This window comes from Podarcis tiliguerta (genome assembly GCF_965153285.1).
Source record: "Podarcis tiliguerta genome assembly, chromosome: 16".
Classification (NCBI taxonomy): Eukaryota; Metazoa; Chordata; class Lepidosauria; order Squamata; family Lacertidae; genus Podarcis; species Podarcis tiliguerta.
This window is the reverse complement of record NC_139549.1, coordinates 11057484-11075040: the sequence shown is the minus strand read 5'-3', so window position 1 is coordinate 11075040 and position 17557 is coordinate 11057484. Positions and strand designations below refer to the sequence as shown.

Here is a 17557-nt window from a genome sequence, read left to right as displayed (position 1 = left end):
TGATTCAGGGTCTCTTTAGGGCTGACTACATACAACTGGAAAGATACTGCAGTACATCAAATAAGCTTACAGCAACAAGCTACCCCAACAACAGTTGGCTTTTATCAAGTCTGTATTTAAGGAACGCCACCTCCACTCCTCCTCCAAAATTAGGGAAAGAGTGTTTAAGCCCCAGAGCTGCAATCTCGGAACGCTGGTTACCTGTGTACTATGACCCAGATCTGGCGACCTTTCACTGTCCGAACTGTTGGTTCTTTCACTGAGGGGTTTTGACAGCTGACGCTCTTTGAGTGGGGTGCTGCGTTTCTGCCGGGGCGTGTGTGCAGCACTGTCCATTTTGCTGTGAGCGGTAGAGAAACAATGATATTAATGCCTCATCTTCTCCAAACTTACTGAACATGGAAAGAAGAATGCAAACCATGTTATACCTGCAGGGGAACACAGAAACTTTGATCCAAGGTCATTGCAAAGAAACTAGCAGAGTCTCAGAACTCACTGATCCCATCTTACATTTAATACTTGTGAGGAAGCAAGCCAGTCAGCCAACAGAGCCTTGGATTTTTTTTCTAGCTCTGCTAAGTTGAGACAATAAATTATTTGCAAGGTTGTTTTTGTGCCTGCAGGCTTACTACCATAGTGTGACATCTAATATCTAACATTGGTTGACCACAAACTTGACATGAGCCAACAGTGTGACGCGGCAGCTAAAAAAGCCAATGCAATTCTGGGCTGCATCAATAGGAGTATAGCATCTAGATCAAGGGAAGTAATAGTGCCACTGTATTCTGCTCTGGTCAGACCTCACCTGGAGTACTGTGTCCAGTTCTGGGCACCACAGTTCAAGAAGGACACTGACAAACTGGAACGTGTCCAGAGGAGGGCAACCAAAATGGTCAAAGGCCTGGAAACGATGCCTTATGAGGAACGGCTAAGGGAGCTGGGCATGTTTAGCCTGGAGAAGAGGAGGTTAAGGGGTGATATGATAGCCATGTTCAAATATATAAAAGGATGTCACATAGAGGAGGGAGAAAGGTTGTTTTCTGCTGCTCCAGAGAAGCGGACACGGAGCAATGGATCCAAACTACAAGAAAGAAGATTCCACCTAAACATTAGGAAGAACTTCCTGACAGTAAGAGCTGTTCGACAGTGGAATTTGCTGCCAAGAGTGTGGTGGAGTCTCCTTCTTTGGAGGTCTTTAAGCAGAGGCTTGACAACCATATGTCAGGAGTGCTCTGATGGTGTTTCCTGCTTGGCAGGGGGTTGGACTCGATGGCCCTTGTGGTCTCTTCCAACTCTATGATTCTATGATTCTATGAACATCTTACAACCCCCAAAAATAACACACACTGCCAAGTTTCTAGCCCTCATTACTGCAGAGAAAAACGAACACCCTTAAGGCTATATCAGCTATGTAAAGTGAATGTTAAGAAACATAAGGAACCTGGAGGCAATGGGGGAGAAAGAATAATGCACACAACCTTGGGTATCAATTACTGCAAGTTCATGATATGGAGAAAGAGAGCAACTCTCAGAGGAATCACAATGCAAGCAGGTAGAAAAACAGCTGTAGATTCAGTCTTGGATTGGATGCTACAAGGAAACCCCCTCCATCCAGTGACATTTCCCAGAATGGTAATGAGCCTGAGGGAGCCCGAAGGCACATCCAACCTTCTGCTGCCATCTGAGGCATTCAGCAAAAGGTGCAAACTGAAGGACAAAACCATGTGCTTCATTCTGAGAATTTGCTGCCCTCTGGATATAAGTGGATCATAGAGCTGTCGCCACCGCTGAACAAGGAAAAAAGGAAACAAAGAGAGGAGGAGCTGAGCAAACAAACATCTCGTGCTGCCAAGCAGGTCTGCTGCTAAGCGTCTGGTTTGCAAAGGGAGAAGCAGGAGGGGCCCTGGGAATGTATCACTTTTGCATTTAAGCAGTAGTCATCTGCTGCCTCCCCAAGCACCACAGAGAAAGGCAAATGTGGCACAGTTCAGGTAACAACCAAACAGCAAAGACTTCTAACAGAGCAGAGCACTTTGGGGTCAAATTCTTACCCAGGTGCCTGAGTCACAGGAATTTAGCTGAAGCTGCAGCGTTTGCTATCAGAAGCTGGGTGCTGAACTCTTGTGATTGAAGAGTCACTACTAGCCACAAGAAAACTGAACAACTGAGAAAGACATGAGGAGCAACGGGTGGTGAAGGCCCAGTTCTATTGCAACTAGCCCATGGTTTCCATTCCTTGGCCGCACTCCCACAGTGCAACATTTAGGCTCAGCACAAGTGAGGCCTTCCTTCTAAAGCATAACTGCCATGCTGGGAGGAAGGAGGTGGGAGAAGAGGAATGGAATAGGGACAGTGTGCAAGGGACAGTGTGAAATGAATGGAAGGCTGATGAATGGGGTGCGTGGAGGGATGGGTATAAGTGTGGGGAAAGCTGCATGGGTTTGCCTTACCCACTAAGGGAAAGCAGCTCTTGGGAGAGGGAAAAGATTCTCCATGCATGACATATAGGCAGCTAGAGTCACCCTCCTCACTCTCACCCCCCCAAATATATACATTTCCATGAACATTCAGAATGCACAACAGGGGGCAAATTCTTGAGCAGCCACCAGCCCAGTGAATCTTTCCATGCTCACCCACCACCACTGCTCGGTAGCAAGCATTCACTGGAGAACACAGAATTAATCAATCTTGGGAGAGGCAGGTATGGTTACTCAGTGTCGATGGAAAGCATTCTGAAAATAAACTCTGCCCTTATGCCTTGTTATACCTCCCCTCACCTGTGACCTGCCCTGGGCTGAGTGTTTCTTCCTCATTTATACAACTCACCCCTTTCTTCCTTTTATGCCTTGACAAGGCTACGTAAGCCATGCCTCTTTCCAACCCTTCCTCAAAACCCTCCTTTTCTGCGCAGCCTTTGGTTTACACCCCCCCCCCAAAGTCCTCAGCTCCTATTGAAATGAAGCCTAAATATGTGTGTTTGCAGTTTGCTCATATTTATTTCAGTGCATCTTCCATTGTCCCTGGCTGTTGTGACTTGAAAGTTCATTGAGGTAAGGGCACCCCCCCTCCTTGTGTTACTCAAATCATGTATGCATGAAATCTAGGTAAATTACTCGTGAACAATTTAGTAAAATCTCCTCTTTTCAAGATAGCTAAAGAATTTGATGCTAACCTCCCAAGAAAAGATGGCAGATGCTCTTCAATTGTAGGGAGGAGGAAATGGCCTTTTTTACCCTCATCTTTATCCCTTTGGCAAAAATACAAGCTACTAGTTGCCCTGCCACAGGAATTTCAGATATACTGTTGCTAAAAGAAGGAAGGAATCTGTGGCCCTACAGATGTTGTTGGGCTACAAACTCCCATCATCCCTGACCACAGGCCATGCTGACTGGAGTTTATGGGAGTCCAGCAACTTCTGCAGAGCCACAAGTTCCCCAACCTTGCTGTAGCTGACAGAGTGCTCTGACCAATTTTCAGAATAGCAATATGTAAGAAAGCAAAATGCATATACCTAGGTGATGCCATGCTCTGAAGATCTCCCTTGCTGGTCTTCATAGGTGTCTTGACTTTTTCTGGGATGACCAAGGTAGTGGTTGAGTCTCCAAATGTATCCTGACCGTTTCCTTCCTAGAGAAGGGAAGAGGAAAAGCATTCAGAATTAATATTAGTCATAAAAGTAGGTGATTACTGCTGTTAGCAAGTGTCCTCACCAATAGCATAAAGGACAAATGTACCTACCAGTGTGTCTCCTTCGTTGATACTGTCATCTGCATTTTTATTCCGGGTAGGTTTCAGTTTGTCCCCCATGGATGCTTCCATCTGGATAAAGAACAGCATTGGAGAGAAATAGGGAAAAAATGAAAAAAGCAAGCTGTGATTCAGAAGGATCATATTTACAATCACTAGGTGATTCATTGTTTATGCAGATTATAAAACTAGGACCTTTTTACTTCCTAGTTTTACTTCATTTTACTTCCTTTTTACTTCATTGGAAATGACAACAATTGATCCTTAGCATCAAAGGTAAATCACCCTTCAAATCCCTGAGAAACCCAGTTTCCAAACACAGGTTTCTAGTTCTTCAGGAAGGGAACTTGTGTTGGAGTCAGAAGGAGAGGAAAGGCAAAGAGTTTTGAGGTGTCATGTGGCCCTGCAGTAGTTGTTGAACTACAACACCCATCACCACTGATCACAAGCCATGCTCTAGAGGGGAGTTTTCTATGAGAAGAGCCTTCAGTGCTGGGGCAAGTTTTCCCATTTTCTTTGTTACTAAGCTTTAATTGCAGGATTAAGAGCACCTAAAGGAAGGGGAGAAGAGTTTAAAAGAACTGCTTCCAAATTCCCCTGCTGTCCCATCTCCTTTTAAATATTAAAAATAATAAATATGAATATAAATCACAGGAACTGTGACACCTGGCCAATTTGATCCCTTCTACACACTCCACCCTTCATTGGAATACAGGTGTGTGCATGCAAATGCACACACAGCTAGAGGCAGATTGGGGTTCATCTTAGCTTTGCAAGCAGCATGTAGACAGAAGACAGACCAATCTCATTCATTTGAGACAGGACACAGCAATCAGTTCACAACAGTGGTTCTGAAAAACATTGTTTCCACATGGACACAACCAGTAGAATATGGTAATACTTCTTGTAAAAGTCTGAGATTGGTTTCCTTCTAAATTAATTACAATTCACCATAATCATAAGGTTGGTAGAGTGAACAAGAACAATCTATGGCTCCCCCATCCTTGTGACTTACTGGGCTGGTGGCATCCTTGCCGAGGCTCCCTTTGCTGTTAAGGCTTCCAATTTCAGTCTGGGAGCTTGACTGTGACATTCCCTCAAAGAAAGGCCTAGTATAGAACAAAGCAGTGAAATCAAGAGGGGAGTAGGGAGAGACAATTTTACGGGGGGCAGGGTAAAAAGGTTGACTGACATTCTTAAAAAACAATGTAGTTAGATCACAGCAGCTATTCTTCTCCGTTCAGAACTTCCACCTGCATTAATGGCGGAACAAACCATGGCTTTCTTTTATAGATGATCTACAACAGGGATGGGAAACCCTTTTTATACACACCTCTCTCTGGTCTCCATTCATGAAAGGAAGAAGCATTATCATAGTTCAAGAGCAAATTCCAACCAGGCCAACATGTTTGAAGAGGCTGTGGAGCAGGGACAGTGATAGATGTGGCACAGAGAGAGCCCCAAGTGACAGAGAGGCCTGGAGGGTTGCATTCAACCCTCAGGCTTGAGGTTCTCACTCCTGTTCTACAATATTGTTTACTCCCTCCGAAGAGCTGAAATTTGACTTCTCAAATAGTGCAGTGGGGGAAATACTACTGCAGGAAGCCTCTGCCAAATTTTAACTCATCACCCTACTGTTTCATTTCTTTATAGCTGATGACAACTCCAAACTCTTGTTTCAGAGTTCCGATTCTCTCAGGGTGGCAAATAAACATAAAATGGGGATCCAAGGCAGAGAAAATAAGCTATTTGGGACAAACTACAGCTCTGATGCCTTAATACAGGCATAGGAACCTTCAGGTAAATCAGGTCCACACTGTGCATGACAACTTTCACCTTGATCCTTCCCTGTTGGGTTGTTTGTTTGTTATAATATACTCAGGAAGACTCATCTACCAGAAACTATGACTTCTGAAGAACAGGAGGGGGTTTCCTAAGGAAAGAACCTGGAGATGGGAGGGATCATGGCTTCAGGAAAAGGACAGAAGCTGTCTTGTTACTAGGGAGAAACTGAATCCTTTTCAGCTGTGAGATCATTTTCACCAGACAACCCATGAGAAAGTTGCTTTGGCTACTGCTGCTTTCTACTGTGACCAGGTGCAAGGCAAAAACAACAACAACCCAAACCTGCCCTAATCTACTTTTGAGTATCAAGCCTCATTTTCCTGTCTCCAACAGAAAGGAACTCTGCCAGCTAAACAAGTAGCTGTAACTGTACTTCTGCTGGTGCTGGTCCAGACTTCCTCCATAGTAACTTGCATGCGTTTTAACCTCTCCATTGGGAGCTCCTGTTCTGCTATATTGAAATTTGGCGGGGTGTTCATGGTAGGGGTTACCAAGGACCTTCTAAAGAGTGGTATGGGTGATTTAGAAATGCCACTCCCTTTCAGATTCATTTTTCGCTATCCTATTCCACAAGACATTTGGGACTTTATTAGTTTGTAGGAATCAACTTTCCTGATCAAGTTTTATCTTTCTGCTAGGTGTTTGTTTATTATTATTTAATTAAACAACAGTAAACTAAAAGCAATCAACTTATCTGTATTACATTTGTGTCACATCATTATGTATTTTGCTTTTATTGCACTTGCTGCCTAGTAAACAAAAACTGCTTTCTAATGTAACAAACCATCCTTAGTTGAAAAGGGGCAAGATACAAATAGCTAATACAAGTGTGCAGGAGATATGGTTGTGTTTCTTTTCACTTTTTGTTTTCTGCCTGGTCCACTAGCTACAATTAAATAGTGGCAATGTGGCCTCTAGACCCAAATGGTATGCCTTCCCAACCTAGTAAAAAGCAGCTGTTCCTTCTCTTTCATCATCCACATCCCAAATAAAAATGTTCTGTAAGCCTAACTAACATTTAGCTGACTTTATTATACACACACACACACACATGTTATACACATGTGTGTGTATAATAACAAAAGGAAATTAAATATATTTTTAAAAATCAGCTTTTTATTTTATTTAGCTGACTTCTTAAGCATTCAGTTCAAGTGGATAGGGGGTAGAGACATAGGGAGACTGGCTTCAATTATCTGGGTAGGAAAAACAGGAAATCAGAATGGCGCACAGGCAAGCCACACATGCTGAAGTTGGGATCAATTGTTTTTTGACAGAACTGTAACATAATCCAACCACAAAGATTAAGCTTCAGTTTAAAAGATAATCACTAATATGATTCTGTAAAAGGAAAGGAAATGGGAGGAAATACAAATCCCAAAATCAGGGAGGGGTGCAAGGTCCACCCTTCAACACACACACACACACACAGAGAGAGAGAGAGAGAGAGAGAGAGAGAGAGAGAGAGAGAGAGAGGGAGTTATGGAACAGAATGACTGCACAGGGAGCTGAGTGGGTTGGCAGCTACAGTGGAAGAATCCTGTTGGAAGAGAATGTGTTTCCTTAGAATGGAGGAAGAACTCCCCCCCTCCCTGCCTCAATTATGCACAAACTTCACTTTTCTTTTTCCTATTGCACGCTTAGAACTACAGAACAAGGTTCTGCACATTTCATGCAGCCATCCAAATACGACAGGGAATGGAATTTTTAAAAGACTCAAGAGTGCTTGAAAATAATCCACCCCTAAAAGTGGACAAGTCTGAATATATGTCATGCATGTCAACAAGCATATCACACAGCATGCACATATATTTTCCACATAATTCAGCTTTATGAAAATCTTGGGGCTTTGTATTTTGAAGTTGCTGGGTCTCAAGGTGGCAGAGGAAAGCTTTAACAACAGTGGGCATTATTGACAAAAGGTTCCAGAATCAAACCATACAAGTCAGACAACACTTTCCCAAGGGATGATATCTGGTTAAAGAGCCCTAAAAGTTTAACAGCTGACAGCAACCCTGTATCATCTTTATGCATAGTGATGCATTCTGTCGCCTCATTCAGTCAAAAATAGAAATCTTTTTGATGTTGAAAGAAAACAAAACTTAAGCATAGTCACTCAGGCTTCAGAGTTTTGTGGAAGAACAGCGTATCAGCAATTTTATATCTCGCACAGGAATCTTGGTTCCCAACTCTCTTTCTCTCTCTCTCTCTCTCTCTCTCTCACACACACACACACAGGTGTCCAACTTATCCAGTCACACTTACTTGAGTTTTGGCTTTGGTGTGCTGAGGATGCTCTCTGTATCTTCCATCTCAGGGCCACTGTCACTGGGGTTGTACATCTCCAAGCTATCGTAGAGCTCATCCAGATCCTCTTCTACCTCCCGAATCTGCTCCCTGGAGACATGTTCCAGTCCAAAGCCGACCTGTTAAAAATGACATAGTTACCAGGATGCTCCTATGTTCCAAATACACTGCTTCCTATTCTTTAAGTCAGGCCCAGAATTATTTGCTTCTCAGAGGGGCAACTTTCTGTTAAGTTCTATGCTGTATCTTCTTTCTGCATAGTGATACAAATGTGTGGTATTTGAAACTGGGGCATTGCCAAGCAAGGATCAGCCAAACAGTTTCACCTGAAAACTATTAGCAAATCTTGTGTCTTCCTTCAGATCACACAAACAAAACTATATTGATTTGTATTCTTAAATAGATAAGCGACAGACACATCTTATAATGAAAATACAAGACAAAAACAGCAAGGCAAATCATCTTCTGATTGTACCCACGCATGCAGACACCTGAGCCATACTTTCCAGAGGTAAAAGGAGCTCCTGCTACTGTGATGTAAGCAGGGTTCCTCCTGTTTTCTCCAGGCCATACCAATAATCCCAAAACTACCCTCATAAAACTGCTTAGGAACTTTGGAAGCTGCCTTATATTTCCAAAGTAATCCATCTAGCCAGTATTGTCTACACTGACTAGCTTCAGGGGTCTTTTCTCAGCCTTACCAGATGCCAAGGATTGAAACTGGGATCATTTCCATGCAAAGGATGCTCTACCAGTGAACTTCAGCCCTTCTCTTTAAACCAAACATTACCAGCTACATTTCATGTGGAAATTGTCATCATGGAATACACACTTATTACCACGTTTTTTTGTAAAATAACCAGGAACCACACATACAGGAATCTAGACCATAAATGTTGTCATACCTACCTCATCCGATACCTTGAACCGCTTCAGTAAAGCCACAAACTTCTGCTTAATATTTGGCTGCTGTGAAAAAGAGGTACCATTTACTTATTAGAAAGGCCACCTATCAATTGACTAGGACAGGCACAAGCAGAGTTCTTGAGACACAGTGCATGATGAGTACTGAGGCTGGGAGAGTGAAACACACACTGAAAATCCTAAGGCAATTCTCCCCACAATTTAGCATCCCAACCACAGCACATGATGGTAGCAGATTTGTCAGAACACCACGCCATATATAGCTGAACCCAAGTACCACAGTGTGTTCAACAAGTCCATAAACCTACACCAAATGGGAGGGGGAAATAGTAGCTCTGCAGCACAATGCCAGAAAAAAAACACCTCTGCAGAACCTCTGCATTACTCAAACTCTTCTTCCAGTAACTGGTCCAGAGCAACACTGCTTAGCTTGCAAACCTGATAAGAATGCAGCTCTCAACAGTTCAGCTTTAAAGCGTACATATTTCATGAAGGTAGCTCAGAAAGTTAGTTCTCAAAGACTCATCTTCAAAGCTAAGCATTAAGGAGCAATGCATACAAAGGGGCGGGGGAGGGAAGGTCTTATAAGTGCTTAATTTATTAAAAAGCAGGTCAAGACTGCCTGGAAACTCTGTTGCTACCCCCTGAAGTGTGGGAATGTGGTGGTCAACTAATGGTTGTTCTCATTACGCTCTGCTTGAAAAAAGCTCACAGATTCTTTTTGGTAGAGTATCGAAACTCAACATCAAAGGTCAGCTACTCATTCTGTATCTTGGTACTAAAACAAATCTGGTTAACAGTCAATTTGGCAGGTATGGCTGAGTACCAGCATGGGAGACTCCTTTTTAATACAGCTTCTAATCACACACAAACCAACAGAAGTTTAATACTTGGCACATTGTGGCCACACAATACAGGAGGTAAACATTTGCTCTTCTTGAGGCTATGAAGCATCTTCACCTCAGTGTGTTACACCCACATAGTGGGTCTCACCTATGCCTGGTCTCTTGGGATTACCAAGCAGACAGATGCAGGATGGACTGGAAGATGGGGGGGGGGGGAAGAAGAGGCAGGCCCCAAACTCCTCACCTGACAAGTCCGCTTGCAGTGCTACTCACCCGAGTAATTGCAGAAGCTGAGGTCAGTTTCCTCCTAGTCTTTTTCACCTTCCTAAGGTCCTCCTCTTCATAAAACAAATCCTAGGAGGTGTGGGGGAGAAACCACTTCAGAACACAAAGAACACCCAGCCACATAGTTATGAACAAGGTCCTCCAAAGCAGGACAAAATCTCATTCTTTGCCCATGAAATGTTAGGGATACCAGACTTGGTATTTTGATCTGGCTTCGAATGACCTGTGTAGTTCTACCTCATGTACACAGCCAGACATGAAAATTCCAAGATGGCCAAGACTGGCCAAAGCTACTTAGGAAGCCTACGTATCTTATTCTCAGCCATTCCTATTCTGGATATGAACTGGCAACAGGTTTGCTTCTTTTGTCTTTTAGTTAACCTCCTCAGATCTATGACACTTTGAGTCGGCCTTCAGTATTAGAAACGCCATGGTCTTGTCCCACTTTTGGCTTGATGTAGTAACAGGGGGGGGGGGAATGTAACAAGCTGTTCTTTATCGGTGGATCCATTAATCCCTCCTGCTGGGTTATGTTAAAGATTCAACTTTAACAAACAACAAGAGACGGTTCTTCCTTTGCTGAATGCTGCTCATATGACATTTGCTTATAATTTGAAGAATTCCTGGCTTCCAATATTGGTTGGTTAAATAAAGCATGGGGCATAGTTTGTATGGTCAACCAAACCATCAAGAGAGAAGGCAGACAGCATTATGATAAATTGGCTGAAAAATTAATCACTTTTGTTATCTATTAAGTGAATAAGGTTCAGGAATATATAATTTGATACTCATTGTTGGGAGTGCAGTAAAGCCACATTGAATTTTTTTATATTGCAAACGACGCCAAAGGAATCAAAATAACATATAATTTTGTATTCTTTGTATACTGCATAAGTGAAACTACTTTGTTAGAGATTTGTAGTGAATGATACAGCAGTGGTTAACTGCTTGTTGTTGCTGTTTTAATTATTTGTGTTATTATGCTAATCTGGTTTTTGTGTCCATGTGGTATTTGTATAATTTTGGTTGGAAGACTCACTTTCTTTTTTTAAGTGCCATACAGCCAACTCCCATGAACTCTTTTCTGCTACACTTTGTTCTTTCTAATCAGCTTACATCAGGATTTGGTGAGCAACTATTTTTAGAGGTTTCACCTGGCTCCTCCTCGAGTTTCCAACTCAGCTTTAATAAACAACTAGAAAAGGTTAAAATGAATCTAATGCAATAAGGGATACTGGAGAGGGAAGTAGTACACAGGAACTATGATGCAATCATCTGTGAACAGGTGTCAGAGTTCCCAAGTTCCTTTAGGAGTCTGCTGAGCAATCCATTCTCAACATGCCCTCACAGAAGGGACTGACTAGGTGAAAAGAGAAGCTTACCTGTCCATGTAGGGGGTCATCACTCCCCTCCTGTTCAGAAGAGAAGCTCTCCTCTTCCTCCTCTGAATAGTTGTCAATGTCAGGAGAGCGATCTGGAGGATAGTTTGAGAGTTAAGAAATGCCAACTTGCCAAACTTGCAAATAAACTGAATATATTTTCATACGCAAACTGGAGTCAAGGCTGCCCCAGTGTGAAGGTTCAAGGGACAAAGGTCATGCAAATTCAGCAGAATGTAAAGCAAGAAGGCAGCTGGTTGTTGAGTGGCCAGCATGTTGTGCGCCATCAGAATATGTAACTTCCTCCCACTTTTCATTGGTCGTCTTGTCTTACTGATTATACATGTCATGAAAATCAGTTCTAGGAGTCTCTTGGTGGATTAGTAAAGTGTTTCCTGAATATAGCACAATAAAGTGGTAGAGTCCCGAGGTGGACCACTTCAGGGTGCAGGTGAGATATATCCCTTTTTAAAAATTCTTCTCATATAAAAAAAATCCAAGTACTTAACAAGTTTATTTCAATATGTGCATGCTGCCTTTCTGTGCAAAGTCCTCCCAAGGCAGAGAGCATAAAACAAATAGAAAACTAACTAAACAGGGAGTGAGCTGGATGAATCTCTCTCTACTAGTTTTGTTTTTCCACTTGCAGGGAGGAGGGCACTGTTTGTTATCAACTCAGATAGCAGGTGAGAGAATGCCCCCCCCTTTATGCTCTCCAAATTAAGCAAACAATCTACCCTTGTTACTTCAGGATCCTATCACCTCACTTGACTGCTTGTGCAGACTAGATTGGATCTTAATTTTTGAACTGGCAGGAATGCCAACAATTTTAGCATTCACAGAGTCCCAGAAATACAACAAACACATTAGGTGAGCCAGTAATAAATAAAATTGCCCCATTAGTACTTGACAGTAAGCCATAGTTAGGAACACCACAAACAAGCAGCTTCAACTCATGGTTTGTTTAGAGAAAATATGAACGATGAGGACTGGCCACATGTAACACTAAGCCAGTTGCTCTATCATTTGTTTTTCAGCTCCAGGCGGGGCAGCGCAAAATGGGGATAACTGAGGAGTTTGCACTAGCATGCTGCTTGTTGACAGGAAGCCTTAGCTTGTTTCCTACTATGGCTTACTGTGTCCTTCAAATCAAGCCAATATGAGCCTTTTGAATCATAACTGAAGAACATGATATTTCTGTATCATATCAGGGAAATAAAGCAACCAGAGGGATCTGCATTTAAATATTCATCCAAAGGGTCAATTCAAGTCAAACCAGACAGCATAAGTAGCTATGAAAATCATTGCATCTGCATAGCCCCCCTGGGTGACCTCAAACTTGATATTTCTCATTCACACTGACAGCTACTCATTCATTCTTGAGGATGGGGCTTACCAGCAAAACAGCACAATTCAAGATTCACAACTGCCCTCTCCAATCAGCCAAATGCTCCATCAAGCCTAATACATAGTCACCAACAGCAAACATTGCCCAGCTATTTAGGGGAAGTAATTAAAGAGACTATAAATGTAGCCTAGAGTCACTATTTAGGCAGACATTTCACAAATGAAATCTGCATTTATGGTAAGCCTGACAAAAGCAGATCCCCCTCTCTTTTCAGTGCATCCATGTGCCACTGAAGTGACTTCAGCTATCTGAATGAGCTTTACAATTTGAACTTGCTCATCTGCTACATTCAGTAGGGATTAGGAAATGTAAGTATATTATGCTGGCCTTAGTGGGATACCATCTAACACATGGACTTAAAGCAGGACTTTGAATCTGCTTGACTGCTGCCCCTTCAACTCAGACCTAAGTCACCAAAGTCTATCCCCAAGTCTGGCAGTAGGGGTTGCATTTAACCAAGCTTGAATCCTGATTAGTGAACAGTATTTGAATGACAGGCTTTAAGTCTCACAAATGCAGACTAAAAGGACAATTGTGCCCAAATCCAACCCCATCAGCATCATTCTCACTGAAGATGGCCTATATGGAATAGAAAGAATACTGGGCTGGGTTTGCAGAGATCTGGGTTCAAATCCTTACTCAGCCAAGTAGCCCACTGGGGAAACCTTGGGCCAATCACTTACTCATTCTCTAATTAGCCTAACTCACAAATTGGTTGCAAGGGTAAATATCATAATACCATATTGGCCCGAATATAAGCCACACCCAAATATAAGTCGCACCTTTAAAATTGGAGGGGGGGGGGGAGGAAAAAAGAAAAAAATGCCTGAGTATAAGCCGCTCCATTTCTTGCTGCTCCTGGCTGCGTGCTGGGGGGGGGGGGGAAGCATTGCCTTTCCCCTTCCTCACTGTCTCCCTTCCCAGCCTTGGGGGAGAGGATGGGGGACTACGCGCGGGGCAGGCACCACTTCACCACGCTCCTGCCACTGTTTGCCCTGTGCTCCTGGCTGCATACCGTAAGGTCGCAAATAAAAGCCGCACTTTAACTTTTCATGTTCAGAATTTTGGGGGAAAGTGCGGCTTATATTCAGGCCAATCTGGTACCTCACCACCACCAAAGACACACAGGCATGCCACCCTCAAGAACAATACACAAATGTAATTTTTAAAAAGCTGTCCCCATTTATTATATCCATTTAACAGTGGATATTAGTTTACTGTATCTTGCGTCTTTCTCCACTATAAAGAGTATAAGATCATTTTTAGATTAAAATTCTGACACTATGCAACTAAGTGAACCCATTTCCATTATTCTCAGATAAAGGCACTAATAACACTGGAGCCTAGTGTAATGACTTCATCTCAGTTCCCAGCTTTCCCTCGCATCCGGTCACTCACAACATTGCTGGTAATAAACCCAAATATCAGAATAAATCCAGCACAGAGTCTACATCTCCATCAGTTTCCTTAGCAACCAGATTTATTGCCTAGGCAGCCATCCAGGAGGGAGTAGCATAAAGCAGAAAAATCCAAGACAGAAGGCTAAATATAGCAGTGTTTGAAGGAATTAGGTTGGATTGTCAAAACAAGACACAGCAAGAGTGGACATTACTGTACTAGATCCAAAAAGCATTGGGATTGCTCTCCTGAAAAATTGCACACTTTAAGACTAACAACTGAGCACACCACAGGCTGCCAAGCACCAGCTGTAAGCCTGCTGCTACAAGCACTCCTTTGCTTTCACTGTGCCTCAAGCATCCATATTATTGGCACTAGGACAATTTCAACCACAGCAGGGAATCCAGCACAAGATCTCCTCTGCTTTGTATGGACTTTGCATGGATACATGTATGCAATGGAGAACATACGAAGTTGACTTATAACCAAGTCAGCCCAGTGCTGCTCACTCTGATTGGCAGCCCACTAACTGGCAGCAAATCACTAAGATCTCAGCCACAGGCTTTCCCTAGTCCTGCTACCAGATGTCTTTTCAACTGGCGATGCCATAGATTCAATCTAAGATTTTCTGCATGCAAAGGCAGCCCTTAGCCACTGAGCTATGGCTTAGCCAATCAGCACAAGACAAGACAGGAAAACCAACAGAGCAGAATGCAGCTTTGACTGGCATAGCAGCTATATAACACTGCACATGGGCCAACTGTATTTTGGAAAGTCACAGATTTAGAATTTCATTTGGGCCACATTTATCACTCCCAACCTAAAGTAGTTTAATAGGCATGGTCTCCCTCCCCACCACAAGGAACTGTGGGAATTGCAGCTGGTAGAGAATATTGTGAGTCCTCTGTAATAACAGATACTTTATGTGTCCCATCCCCTTCTCCTGCTCCACCACAAAAGGCACCCTAAACATTTGGGTGCTGTAGAAACCAAAGGTGCACACTCAGATGCAGGATACAACAAATTACTTGTGAAAAAATGATGAATCAGATTTCAGTCCCAATACTTCAGATATGTTTTGGTTTGCTTCTATTGAGAAAAGGTTGGTAAGATGGTCATGGAAAAATGGTTGCTCACTCTTGGTTCAATACAAATATCCAAGGGAAGCAGAGCAACAGCACCAGGAAATCAGAAGCAGAAAGCAAGATACAGGGGTAGAAATCTGGACAGAGAACCTTCCTGCATCTAAGACCTGGAGTTTCCCATGGTGTTTTTATATTGTAAACTGCTCCATGATCCTCGGGTGAAGGGTGGTATAGAAATTAAATTATATAGAATGGTAGTATACAAATTAAAAGTGAAAGAAATGAAATGAAATTTTGACAACTGTTTGAGGACTGTGTCCTGCATTAATACATGTCAACTACTGGGACTGCTCAAAATTCAGAAAGTACAACCATTACAAACATTCTTACCAGATAATTTTGATTTTAGTCCTTCATGGTCTATTGGTTGGCTGGACAAGGAATAGATTTTAATTTCAGCAACAGGGACAGAAACATCTTTCACGTTACTGTGGAGTCCCAGCACCAGGGCTCCTTCGCTTGGATGCTGCATAACCTGGAGAAGAAAAACAGTACAATTTCAGGAATGCAGCCAGAAAGCTTAAATACAGAGAAAACAGCAATAGCAAAATGGCTAGATGATCTTATTATGTTTCCTGAAAATTGCAAAACTAAAACGCACAGCAGGCAATTATGTAAGTCCATCTACTAAGGAAAAGAGATTGTTATAGCAAGGAACGTGAAGCACACACCAATGTGAGCCTAAGACAAAAAACTCAACCAACTGGGAAAGCTCATTCTTGTAAAGGGGGCTAAACATACAAAATAGTGACGATGGAAAGTAGAAGATAGGCAGTGCTATGGATGCAAATGTCTCCAACCTACACTTGGCACAGCATTGCTAGCGACTGAACTTAATTTGCTGAAACCTTTTGTATTCCTACCCAAACACCATGAAACAAAGTTACCTCTCTTTGCTTCTCCAAATATCTGTTTATAGTGCCACAACTTTTGTGGAGGGAAATATATAAGAATATAGGAAGCTGCCTTACACCAAGTCAGGCTACTTGGTCAGTTTAGCTCAGTACTGTCTACACTAATTAATAGTGATTTCAGACAGAAGTGCCTCCCAGCTCTACCCAGAGATGCTGAGGATTGAACCTGGGACCTTCCTGCATGCAAAACCTCACGGTCCAAGCTTGCACTTCCCCAAATCAATTCTCACACTGTAGTGGTGGTGGTGGTGCTCACTTTTTAACACTTCACAATGTAGTGCGCTTTCCCTAGAAACATTATCCAACTAGGAGGTATAATCAACATCTATTATTTTTCTCAAGAAAACCAGTTCTCACAACTTCCCTTACCTCAGCCATGTTAATAAGGCCAACAGCTAGAGTTTTGTAGCCCAAAATGGTCCTGTTTTTGTACCGTTTCCTTCGCTGCAACATGATCTGCAGCTTGTTGGCATCTCGCTTCAGGAAGTGGGGGTACTGCAAGAGGAACCCAAAGGAAATGGCATGTAAATAAGTTGCAGACCAAACATGTACAGCAGTAAGAAGGAGATCAGGCTGAGTGTTATGTTTTCTTGAACCAACTTAGTACAAGAATTACAAGTCTTCAGGTTATAGATCACTCAATACTAATCTGTAGCTATTAACAGCATATCTTAAAAAAAATTATTAGGAATTTAAACAAAACATACTATCTTAAATCATATCATCCTTAATTTCTCCCCCATTTCCCCTCCCATAAAACAACCCACCCTCCCCACCCACCCCCGACTTCCCTCAGTTCCAATCTCTGGTTTCTCTATAAATGCTATTATATTGACAGAATATCAAGATGGTCAACACAGTAAGCTTCAAAGCAGTACTATCAGCCAGCTGGCCCCACGTATCTTTCCCCAAACTCATAATCTTTATTAGCTAAAATACTCTCCAGATGATTAGGAAACCGTTTCAAATGGCCCAATCAATATATTCCATTCAATTCACGCCTTCAAAAGGATTTTAAAGTGAGGAAATGTCCCATTGTATAGTTGCTTGCCATTTCTTAGAGTCAGGAATGACGTTCCAAAAATGGTTGCCACTTCAGTATAAAGGACATGGTCTAAAAATGGATCCAACAACTGTGCAAGTCAAAAGCTTACTTCCCCATGCAAGACAGCTGGTTCAGGAAGAGGTAATGTCTGAACTATTCTGGAAGAAAACTCGTTAAAACAAATTGCACATCACCATCCCCCAAACACCCAGATTCATCACCTCCTGGCTTTGTGATTGCACTGGATTTTACTAGCAAGAAGAAGAGGATAACATATAAATCCTTTCTGTCCCATCTTAGATAAACACTTCAGAT

At 42.5% G+C, this 17557-nt stretch overlaps 1 protein-coding gene across 3 annotated transcripts in view; it reads right to left on the bottom strand.

Moving 5' to 3' along the window:
• Positions 1 to 17557, bottom strand: part of PACS1 (phosphofurin acidic cluster sorting protein 1) — an 80269-nt gene that overhangs the window by 28425 nt on the left and 34287 nt on the right. For 2 of the 3 annotated variants that reach the window (XM_083418479.1, XM_083418480.1), the window contains exons 4-13: positions 16567 to 16692; positions 15614 to 15758; positions 11336 to 11427; positions 9942 to 10022; positions 8809 to 8868; positions 7858 to 8018; positions 4763 to 4856; positions 3739 to 3819; positions 3512 to 3627; positions 202 to 340 (exon numbers count right to left, since the gene is read on the bottom strand). In XM_083418479.1, the coding sequence (XP_083274605.1) occupies positions 202 to 340; positions 3512 to 3627; positions 3739 to 3819; positions 4763 to 4856; positions 7858 to 8018; positions 8809 to 8868; positions 9942 to 10022; positions 11336 to 11427; positions 15614 to 15758; positions 16567 to 16692 (1095 nt within the window). The remainder of the gene's footprint in view (positions 1 to 201; positions 341 to 3511; positions 3628 to 3738; positions 3820 to 4762; positions 4857 to 7857; positions 8019 to 8808; positions 8869 to 9941; positions 10023 to 11335; positions 11428 to 15613; positions 15759 to 16566; positions 16693 to 17557) is intronic. The other variant, XM_083418481.1, reaches the window with a different exon arrangement.